The following is an 11,808-nucleotide window of genomic DNA, read 5'->3' on the forward strand; positions in this document are numbered from 1 at the left end:
GCTGTTTATGTTTTTGTCATCAGTCATTTATAGCATCAAATTGCAGGAGGCAGTCATGCATAGTGGCTCAGACTAGCCAGGTTCAGATACCAGCTCTGGTGCTTATTAGCTGTGTGACCGTGGCAAGTTACTTAAACTCTCTGTGCTTTAGTTTCTGCATTAGTTGATTGAGAGCTGTGTAAGTACCTACCACATAGGATTGCTGTGAGGGTACAAAAAGTTCATACATATATCTAATGCTTAAAACAGTGCCTGCATTCTAAATGTGAGGTGCTGTAATTTGCCTGGACTTTGATACTTTTGATCAAAGTACTATGATACTTTTCCTGTTATAAATACTCAACTGTTTGATTCTGGCAAAACTTCCTCCAGGATTTGGGAAGACCTTTAAACAAGTAGGACTACTTCTCTGCTTGTATCCCCTTTCAGTTCTTTCTTTCCTAAAGTGTTAAGGTGGCTTGTTCTCTGATTGTGCTCTCATTTTTCCAGAGAAGACTATTCGGGAACAAAGGTTCCTCACTCAGGGGATGCTGGCCTCCAGGTGGCTGGGCAGGGGTTATGTGTGTATGGGGGGGCTGTTTCTGAACACCTTGAGTCTCTGCAGAGTCCTGAATTTCCCCGAAGAACCCCCTTGGCCCCCTGCCAGCCTGTCCCGTCAAGCCATGCTCCCCTGTTTCCCCCAGGTACAGCCTGGGTGGAATAAGATCCCCTGGAGGGGGAAATGACAACCCACTCCAGTATTCTTGTCTGGAGAAACCCATGGACAGAGGAGCCTGGCGAGCTACAGTCCACGGGGTTGCAGAGAGTTGGACACGACTGAAGCGACTAAGCATACACAGCTTGGGTGGAATTGTTCAAGTCCTAGGTGGGTCCAGCCTCTCCTGCGTGAATCTGGGAGAGTTGAAGACAGCCCAGGAAGACAAGGAACAGCAGGATGCCTCGGAAACCCTCTGTTTTCTGTGTGAGCTGGTGTGAAAAGGGAGGCTATTGCTGCGAGCTCACTGATGATTATTGCTGAAAATCGTGGCTTCAGTGGCTTTGATGGAGATGACCAAAGGACACGGACAGTTGGAGCTTGAACTGCTCGGAGCTGCTCTGCGGGGCTTGGGGCTGGGCCTGTGGGGAACTCGGCTGGGCCCATCAAAGTGCCTTGGGAGAGCGGCTTTGAGGACGCTTTCTCAGCGTCTGTCTGCGTTCTGATGGGCCCTTCCAGTGCTCTTAGTCCTTGAGTGTCTGACCATCCAGCCTCCTCTCTGACGGGTTGGGAGAGGCTGGGCCTCCCGCCCTGCCCTCCTGAGCCTTTTCATCTCATGCTTGCCTTGGAGCCACTGTGCTTCCTGGTGCTGCTGGAAAGTCTTATTCCTGCCGGGAGGCCGGATGCCTGGCAGGTGCTGGCTCATTAGTGCCAGGCATTCTCCACGGAGCCCGCCCTGCCTGTTTGAAGCGTCTCCGGGAGCGGGTGCGGCTACCCCGGCTTGGCTCACTGGAGCGCAAACTGGTGGCCGTGACAGCTGAACTCTCACACCAGGGCCTGGGCTCAGAGGCCCAAAGTAGTCAGCTTTTTCAGGAAGCTCAGGAACATTTGCTTTTCATCTTGTTTCCTGACACAGGATAACATCTCGTCAGGGTAAAATGAAGCCTGGGTGTCTGCCCTCGCCACGCCCCCTCCCACCTTGGTCATATGGAAACAGTGGTAAACACAAGTCACCACTGCCTTTCGAAACCTGAAGGCGGGACTGTGAGCTGGTGGCAGCCTTGAAGGGGAGAGGAGACACCTGGCCTCTTCAAATCCTGGGATTTAGCTCCTTATCTGCTGGATCCAGGGGGCAGGAGGCAGAAGGAGCGAGGCTGAGTCAGGGTGTGGCTGTCTCCCATTGCTATGTAGTCCCTGTGCTCCAAGGGCCATGACAAAGGAGGAAAAACAGTGTCCAGAGCTTGAGTCTTTAGCTTTTCAAAATAAGAAAAAGTCCAAACAAACAGACAAGCAAGCACACGCCCTCCAGCCCCCTCTCTGCACACATCGCCCCCTGAACGTGGAACACGAAGGAGAGACGACGGGTGGAGTGCAGCTATGTCTGCTCTGCTGATGTGTTTGGCCCACACAGTATTTGTTTTTTTTCCTTCCAAGCTGAGCCAACATTTAAACACTGAGGGATTTAAAATAACAATCTGGAAAATCTGGAGTCCCTGACCGCACTTGTAGTTGCAAAACCAGATGGAGCCTTGGTGTTGCAAGGAGCGTGTCAGCGTCTGACCACCCCACTCCCTGACCCCCAGCCGCTCTCCGGCCCCGTTGGCATTCCTGCTTGCCATCTCTGATGGGAATCTGGCAACCAGCTGTCGTCACAGCATTTTTCTGAATTAAGCTTTCTGGAGCAGTGGGGTATGGTTTCTAGTATTCTTCAATTATTCTCCAGCTTTGCGTCACTCTCTCCACTCCCTTGAGTAGGTCGATTAACCTTCTTTTTGTATTCATATTAAGCCTAGCCGGTGAGCTTCCACTTGAAGTCTAAGACCTTCACTTAAAGAATTTTGCTATATGATTTTAAATTATTTGCTACATTTGTGAATGTTCTGATTTGAATGATTTTGAGAAAATGAGGAAGTGTAAGTGTGTAGATGTGTGAATAGTGGCGTTTTCCCTCGGTTTATACTTGAAGTTTCAGATTTGTGCTACAGCATTGGGCCGTGCCAACTTAATCATTTTTTTTCCCCCAAGGAATTTGTCTATTTCACGTAAGATGTATTTATTGGCATAATGTTGTTCTAACACTTCCTTATTATCCTTTTGCTAATTGCAGGATCTGCAGTGATGTCCCTCTTCTCGTTTTTTTTTTCTTTTCTGGCAGAGCCACACAGTTGGGGAATCTTAGTTCCCCAACCAAGGATCAAGCCTGGGCCCTTGGCAGTGTAGGCACTGAGGCCTAACCACTGGACGACCAGGGGATCACCTCCTGTCTCTCATTTCTGATAACTAACTTAATGGTTCTTAATACAACCATTCCTTGACTATGTCCATGTATTCTGTGGGCTTCCCTGCTGGTTCAGTCGTAAAGAGTCTGCCTGCAATGCAGGAGACATGGGAAACGTGGGTTCAATCCCCAGGTCGGGAAGATCCCCAGGAGGAGGACATGGCAATCCACTCCAGTATTCTTGCCTGGAGAATCCCATGGACAGAGGAGCCTGGAGAGCTATAGTTCACGGGGTCGCAAAGGATCAGACACGACGGAGCAACTGAACACACACACGTGTCCTATCTAGATTTATCTGTATCACCTTATTATCACTATTTTTGGCTGTGCCGTGCAGCTTGCAGGATCTTAGTTCCCTGACCAGGGATTGAACCTGTGCCCCCTGCAGTGGAAGTGTGGAGTCCTAACCACTGGACTGCCAGTGAATTTCCACATCTGTACCTTCTTAGGTTCTCCCAGTTGCCTCCTTTTCTTCTGAAGGGACCTCCTGGGTTATACTACAACCACCACTGCAGCCAACCAATCACCTGCCCTGAGGACGCTGGAACCTCCCCGTTTCCTCTGCTAGGCAACTGGGCCAAGTAGCCGTACACGCAGAGTTTCTGGATTTGAATAAACAGCAGGCACCACTGTAGTTATGAGATCCAAGATCTGTGGCTGCAGGGGAGGGTCACCCCATGAGGGGAACACTGATGGGAGACAGAAGTGAGCTGGCCGGGACCAGAATGAGGGCGAGGAGAGTGAGGCACCGAAGGCCCAGAGTAAGGAGGCGCCTGCCCTCAGCCCAAGTCTCGCACCTTCAGCCTGTGTTTTACCTGCCTCCCCTCTTTCTCTGCCGGGAGTTGGCAGAGTGAACCCCCTGCTTCCTTTCTCCCACAGCCTGCTCTCAAGAGCCAGTTTCTCCCGCAGCCCGTCTTCATCTCCATGTGCCGAGTGACCCCACCTGCCTGGCGACCTGTGTGTCTCTCTGCAGCAACACTCTGCGGTGCTTTCCCCCTCCCTCCACTCCTTCCCTTTGCCCCACCTTAAAGCCCAGGGACAGCATCCCCTGAATGAAGCGTAAACATCTTAGTCCTTGTCTCAGGCTCTGCTTCTTAGAGGATATGGCTAATGTGGTATGGAAATCCAAAGACAAGACACTAGGTGAACTTCACTACTAATTTGCTTTTCACCTTTTAATGAGATAGTGTAATAGAAAAAAAAAATCAACTCTGATTTTTTGAGAAAAAAGTGCTAAGTTGTTTTAGTTGTGTCTGATTCTTCTTTGACCCTATGGACTGTAGCCCACCAGGCTCCCCTGTCCAGGGGATTCTCCAGGCAAGAATACTGGAGAGGGTTGCCATTTCCTCCTGCAGAGGATCTTCCTGACCCAGGGATTGAACCCATGTCTCTTTACATTTCTTGCATTGGCAAGTGAGTTCTTTACCACTAGCACCTTGAATAAAAAGTAGAGGCCCTTATGGGATGTTCACAGGCTGAATCTGCTGTTTTCTTTAACCTGTAGGTTGTTAAAAAAAATTGAGTGACCATTTAAGAATCAGGTGATTTCAAAAAAAAAAAATCCAAATTTTTTGAAAAGTATTTTGGGACAGTGGAAGATTTGGCAACACAGGCCAGCATTTGTCTGGAGCTGGGCATCGGCTGCCCCCTTGAGAAGGAGCGGATGAGCGCACACCATTGGGATGTAGGCCAGGACTCCAGGGTGACAAATATGCTTCTACGTATGGCCCCTCTCTCCATGTTTGTGCCTGGTTCCTTGTAGGCACTGGGTGTTAAAATCTCCAGGGTAAAGGAGATTCAGCTGCAAGTCTTGTTGGGATAGGACTTGCTTCTCAGAACGCTTATATACATGGTGGCTAATGGCTTACAGGTTGCTGAATCATCTGGCCCAGTTAGAAGTGTTCTTTGGTAGACAGTGGGAGTCAGACCAAGTAATATGGAAAACACACCAAGATCCTTCCTGCATGTGCAAGGAAGATTGTCCCTAAAAATATGCCAGTGTTCTTGAGAGCTCCTGAATCATGAGAGAGACGGGACTCTCAGCACCAGTAATGCTATGAGGAAATCTGGCAACAAAGCCTCTGAGAATTAGAATATAAATATATATAGTGTTCAGTTCAGTTCAGTCACTCAGTCGTGTCCGATTCCTTGTGACCCCATGAATTGCAGCACGAGAATTAGAATATAAATATATATAGTATATATATATAAATATACATTTGTATTTATAAAATATAAATTATAGTGTATGTATTATACATATACATAAATACACACACACTATATATTATATTGGGCCTTCCCTGGTGGCTCAGATGGTAAAGAATCTACCTGCAATGCGGGAGTTCTATCCCAGGGTTTGGAAGATTCCCTTGGAGAAGGGAATGGCAACTCACACCAATATTCTTGCCTGAGAAATCACATGGATGGAGGAGTCTGCCAGGCTACAGTCCATGGGGTTACAATGAGTCGAACACGACTGAGTGACTAATACTTCCCACTTCATACATTATATTATACTATGTATCGTATACATATTATACTGTATATCATATACTAGTATATTATATATACTGCTTTTACACTGTATATTTTGTGTAGTATTATACATGTGTATGTGTATGTGTATGTAAAATATATATATAGTATTGTATGTAGTACCTACGTGCTCACTCAGTCGTGTCTGACTCTTTGAGATCCCATGGACTGTAGCCCACCAGGCTCCTCCATTCGTGGAATTTTCCAGGCAAGAATATTGAAGTGGGTGGCCATTTCCTACTTCAGGGGATCTTCACAACCCAAGGATCGAACCTGAGCCTTTGCCACTGAGCCACCTGGGAAGCCCTGCGTGTATAGTACATATAAATGTGTACTGCTGCTGCTAAGTCGCTTCAGTCGTGTCCGACTCTGTGCGACCCCATAGACGGCAGCCCACCAGGCTCCCCCGTCCCTGGGATTCTCCAGGCAAGAACACTGGTGGGTTGCCATTTCCTTCTCTAATGTGTGAAAGTGAAAAGTGAAAGTGAAGTCGTTCAGTCGTGTCCGACTCTTAGTGACCCCATGGACTGCAGCCCATCAGGCTCCTCAGTCCATGGGATTTTCCAGGCAAGAGTACTGGAGTGGGGTGCCATTGCCTTCTCCGAAATGTGTACTATACAATAGTATATATAGTATGTAGTCACAGTGTAAAGATAGCGTATACAATCTTACATATAATATATACAGCACATATATAAATTTTGTGATGCTCTTGGAGTGTGAGCCACTGAGCCACTAGTTCCTGGTTGCTGGCACTAGGTGTAAATCACTGGCCAACAGTGTGATGCTTATTTCAGCGGGTGCTCCATCCTGTCTTTTTCTGTCAGTCTCCCTCATGTCCTTCCTCTTCTTGGTTTCAGTCTCAGCCACGCTGAGTTGAAGAGGAACAGCGTGTGGAAACCAGCAGCTTATCCTGTGGCTTCTTTTCCGTCTGCTGCGGACATCCCTGCTTTGAAGCTGGGCGGCACTTCAGTCTTTTCCACTTCTTTCATCTCAGTGGCTCCCTCTGTGTCCTGTCCTTGAGTGGGAGAGAGCAGCAGAACCTGTTGTAAGCTGGAAAGCGAGCCGTGGCGAGGTTAAGTGCTTTGTCCTCCCGCGATGAGCAGGGTGGCAGGCAGGAGAGCGGGGTCCAGTCCCAGACCTTCAGTGTTTCCCGGCTCAGCCCCCACCCTGCCAATGGGGGGCATTGTCTAGCTTTAATTCTTCAGCCAGGATTATGGAGCTAGCACTTACACAAACCATGGGATGCACCCTCGTAGGGACATCCATTCAATGGGCGCAGCCAGTTTTTGCAAATGAATTAGAAGAGTGTAGATCATATCGAAGCACAGAAAAGAGAAGTACTGTTCAGCAAAACTTTGGATGAGAGTCTGCCACCTTTTTGGTTTCCCAGGCTCTAGCTATTGCTTGGCTGGGGAGCAGATTTCCATCCCTGTCAGCGTGGATTTTTGAACACTGTGAAGTATCATTAGGGGCTTTCACTTGGGATTCAAGGAGTTTGGATTTCAGGGACAGATTGTTGAGACATGTCTTTCTTGCACGTCTCATAATCCAAAGCAGGAATGCACCTCACAGTCGGTAGGACCTGCAATGTGCCTACAATATTGGACTTGAAAAAAATACAATAAAAAAACAAGAACAAGAAGACTGTGTATCCCTGCTTAGAAAGGCTAGAACTAAAAAGGTCATTGCTACTAGCTGCCGGCAAAATGCTAACATACGATTTTAAAAAAAGAGTGACATTTTACTACTTTGCTCTGAAAATTCGATAAATAAATGTATGGACCTCAGGGCCAAACAGGTGGAAGAGCCAGTGCTGGGGAAACACAAGGCAGGAAGAGGCAGAAATATATATAATTCCAAGAGTAAATGAGACTTTTGGCTGAGGACAAGGTCAGTCTTGAGAGGGCTGTCTCATGACCAGCAGAGTCATTAAGGGGTGGGGGAGTGTAGGACAAGTCAGGACACAGTGACCACGAGGAAGGGGAGGGTACTGAGGAGCTGCTTGTAGTCAGCGCTGCCCCTCGGGCTCACAGGAGGTTTCCATTGAATATCCAGACAAATGATTTCAAGCGTGAATGATTAATTAGTCAATTGACATTCGTCATTGAGAAAAACCAATAAAACAGAAGCCAATCAATCCAGAAAGGTGATTAATAAAAAATGAATACACTTTTAGCTTGGAGCACTCTTTGTAATTGATTGCCTGTTTGATTAGCTTTTCTTGCAGAGGTCGAAGGGAGAATCACAAACGATGCATCTTCTTTTAAGGGTACAGTAGATTCCATATGTGGTTTTTAGTCCACGTGTTCGTTTTGTGGTCTGTGGGATCATACCTCCGAAATGGCAATAGGAGTCCACGGGAAAGTGGGCTGACTTACAAACATTTATTTTGCAGAAACAATTTTCAGCTGTTTGAAAACATGATTGAAAACTCATGTTTTCAATCTAAAACATGAGTAAGAATGAAACCAATAACAGTGGTGAAATGCTGATAGATGGCCTGTGTATGTGAAGAAAAAGCAACTGTAGAAGAGGAGATGTAACTTGACTTGGGACCTGTAAAGGGGTAGGGGCTGGGAATGGGGAAATAGAAGCAGGCGCACGTGTGAGCGAGCAAGTCTTGCAGGCCAGAGGAAGGGCATGATTTCTTAGTACCTCCCTGGGATCACAAAGAGTCAAACATGAATGACTGACTGTCACTTCTCTTCACTTCACTTTGAACTTCTTCAATCCTCTTTTCTCCCTCCAGCATTGAACTTCCCCACGTCTCCCAGGAAATTTGATTCCTCTTCATCCAATCTGAATTATTAAACTTGGATTCACGTAAATAGCACTAAAATATACATGAAAGTCGGAGAAGGCAATGGCAACCCAGTCCAGTACTCTTGCCTGGAAAATCCCATGGATGGAGGAGCCTGGTAGGCTGCAGTCTATGGGGTCGCTAGGAGTCGGATACTACTGAGCATCTTCACTTTCACTTTTCACTTTCACGCAGTGGAGAAGGAAATGGCAACCCACTCCAGTGTTCTTGCCTGGAGAATCCCAGGGACAGGGGAGCCTGGTGGGCTGCCGTCTATGGGGTCGAACAGAGTCGGACATGACTGAAGCGACTTAGCAGCAGCAGCAGCAGCAGACATGAAAGTGAAAGTGTTAGTTGCTCAGTCATGTCAGACTCTTTGCAACCCCAACTACGCTGTCCATGGAATTCTCCAGGCCAGGATACTGGAGTGGGGTAGCCGTTCCCTTCTCCAGGGGATCTTCCCAACCCAGGGATCTAACCCAGGTCTCCCACATTGTAGGCTGATTCTTTTACCAGCTGAGCCACCAGGGAAGCCCCCATATACATAAGGATATATTAAAATACATGGGCTTCCCAGGTGGTGCTAGTGGTTAAGAACCCACCTGCCAATGCAGGAGACATAAGAGACATGGGTTCGATCCCTGGGTAGGGAAGATCCCTTGGAGAAGGGCACGGCAACCCACTCTAGTATTCTTGCCTGGGAAATTCCATGGACGGAGGAGTCTGACAGATTATAGTCCATGGGGTCACATAGAGTCAGACACGATTAAAGTGACTTAGCACACACATATTAAAATATGTAAATATATATGTTCAAGCGTGGTAAGTCACTTCAGCTGTGTCTCACTCTTTGCAACCCTATGGGCTGTATTCCACCCGGCTCCTCTGTCCATGGGATTCTCTAGGCAAGAATACTGGAGTGGGTTGCTGTGCCCACCTCCAGGGGTTCTTCCTGACCCAGGGATCGAACCTGTGTCTTTTATGTCTCCTGCATTGGCAGGTGGGTTTTTTGTGTGTGTGTGTGTGTTTTTTACCACTAGTGCCACCTGGGAAGCCCAAATAAATATGCAAATAATTATAAATATATAAAACATACATGTGTATGTATATGCTTTTACTCTACAGATCCCCAAACCCCTACAGCAGCCTCGATCTCTTACTGAATGAGCGGTAGTGTTGCTGTGGCCACAGAGGCACACGTCTTGCGACACCAGCCTCCTCCACCCTCAGTGGCATTTTCCTTCTCTGACTGACACAGGAAGGGCTCACTTCCCTTCCTGTGGCTACACTGAGCCCTCAAGGTGAAGATAGAGCTGACCAGGGAAAGGCGATGATCATGGTTGGACTGAAGAGAGGGGTGGGGAATGGTGGGGGTGGGAGTGTTGCGTCTAGAGCCATGGCAAGCAAAAACCAAGGGCTGGCAACGTCCCTGGAAGTCCAGTCGTTAGGACTTCCACGGCACTTTCCCTGCAATGGGCCTGGGTTCAACCCCTGGTTGAGTAACGAGGATCCCGCAAGTAGTGTGGCCCCAAACCCCCCAAGCCAAAGAGCAAAACGATCACAAAACCACACCAAGGCCTGCTTTGTAAGGGAAGCTCCAGAAAGGAGCAAGCACAGCAGCCCACAGGCCACCCTGGCTCCAGGGCGCAGAGCAGCCCACATCCACACACTCTCTTCTTCCTTAGACCTCAGAGGCACTGGGGATGGGCTCTGAGAAGATGCTCTGTTGATAGCTGAAGATAGTTTGCCTTCCAGGAGATGAGCCAAGGAGAGAAATGTCTCCATTAAGGTTCTCCTGCCTTTGCCTCTATGTTGCCTCCAGGCACTCACTTGGTTCCCCCTTCAGCTGAATCCCCAGGGCAGACCCAGTCACCTGTCAAGATGCAAATCCAACCAGTGCTGTGCTCAGTCATTAAGTGACACTGAGTTGTGTCTGACTCTGTGACCCCAAGGACTGTAGCCCGCCAGGCTCCTCTGTCCAAGGGATTTCCCAGGCAAGAATACTGGAGTGGGTTGCCATTTCTTTCTCCAGGGGAATCTTCCTGACCCAGGGATCAGAACTCGAGTCTTCTGCATCTCCAGCATTGCAGGCTGACTCTTTACCACCTTGCCACCGGGGAAGCCAGATCCTCAACAAACTAATTAAATTAATAAATTTATCAAATTAATAAATTAATTTGTAATTAATCAGTAGTTTTTTTCTTGCCTGCGGTCCTTCTAGTTTGAAAGTTGTCTGGCTCAACTTTCTCATTTGTAGTTGAGGAAACAGCTTCTCCAGGAGGATAAGTGTCTTTTAAAAACACAACCATTTAGGGAGAACAGTCTTTTTTATTTGAACATGAAATCATGTAAAAACACACTCTGGGACCTCATTGTCTCTGCTGCAGGAGATTTGGTAAGAGACAGTAAAGTGGCTTATGTTTGCCTTCCTGACTTCCTTTCCTTTTCTCTTTCTTGCGTAATGGCACCCAGATTTCCTTGGGGAATGCCTCCCTCCCCTCCAGTGTGTGTTGGCTTTTTAAGGCTGTCCATCAAAGTGCCCAAACCAATCCTGGATGAGGGGTGGGCACACGATCCAGGCTGGGTAGTCAGACCCTCTTGTTGGGAACCCTGAATCCTGAGTAGGACTGACACAGGGGAAATGTCTGGCTCCATATTTATCTCTGCAGCATGGCCCCCACGGGCTGTCAGTCAGCCTCAGCTCTCCAGTCACTCAGTCATGTCTGACTCTGTGACCCCATCCATGGACTGCAGCACGCCAGGCTTCCCTGTCCTTCATTATCTTCTGGAGCTTGCTCAGATTCATGTCCATTGAGTCAGTGATGCCATCCAGCTATCTCATCCTCTGTCATCCCCTTCTCCTTCTGCCTTCAGTCTTCCTCAGCATCAGGGTCTTTTCTAATGAATTGGCTCTTTGCATTAGGTGGCCAAAGTTTTGGAACTTCAGCTTAAGTATCAGTCCTTCCAATGAGTACTCAGGGTTGATTGCCTTTAGGATTGACTGGTTTGATCTCTTTGCAGTCCAAAGGACTCTCCAGAGTTTTCTCCTACACCACAATTAGAAATTTTCACCTTGCAGGGACCGATGGAGCAGCTTTACACTCCATCTTGCAAACCATCCTGTATCTTTCCAACAGATTCTCATTCATTTTGCTGTTCCGAGTGGTTTGTAGGATCTTCGTTCCCAGATCAGGGATCAAACTTGTGCCCCCTGCAGTGCAAGTGTAGAGTGTTAACCACTAGACCACCAGGAAAGGCCTGTTCCATTTTGTTTAAAGAGGTGTTTTTTCTTCAGTTCAGTTCAGTTTAGTCGCTCAGTCGTGTCCGACTCTTTGCAACCCCATGAATCCCAGCACGCCAGGCCTCCCTGTCCATCACCAACTCCCGGAGTTTACTCAGACTCACGTCCATCGAGTCAGTGATGCCATCCAGCCATCTCATCCTCTGTCGTCCCCTTCTCCTCCTGCCCCCAATCCCTCCCAGCATCAGAGTCTT

The 11,808-nt window shown here is 48.0% G+C and overlaps 1 protein-coding gene across 1 annotated transcript in view; it reads left to right on the top strand.

The window, feature by feature from the left end:
• Positions 1-11,808, top strand: part of FAM174B (family with sequence similarity 174, member B) — a 92,796-nt gene that overhangs the window by 2,003 nt on the left and 78,985 nt on the right. Inside the window, exons 2-3 of the mRNA XM_010832178.1 lie at positions 490-683; positions 1,445-1,550. Coding sequence (XP_010830480.1) covers positions 490-683; positions 1,445-1,550 — 300 coding nt within the window. The remainder of the gene's footprint in view (positions 1-489; positions 684-1,444; positions 1,551-11,808) is intronic.

Source organism: Bison bison, unplaced genomic scaffold (assembly GCF_000754665.1).
Source record: "Bison bison bison isolate TAMUID 2011002044 unplaced genomic scaffold, Bison_UMD1.0 scf7180017860443, whole genome shotgun sequence".
NCBI lineage: Eukaryota > Metazoa > Chordata > Mammalia > Artiodactyla > Bovidae > Bison > Bison bison.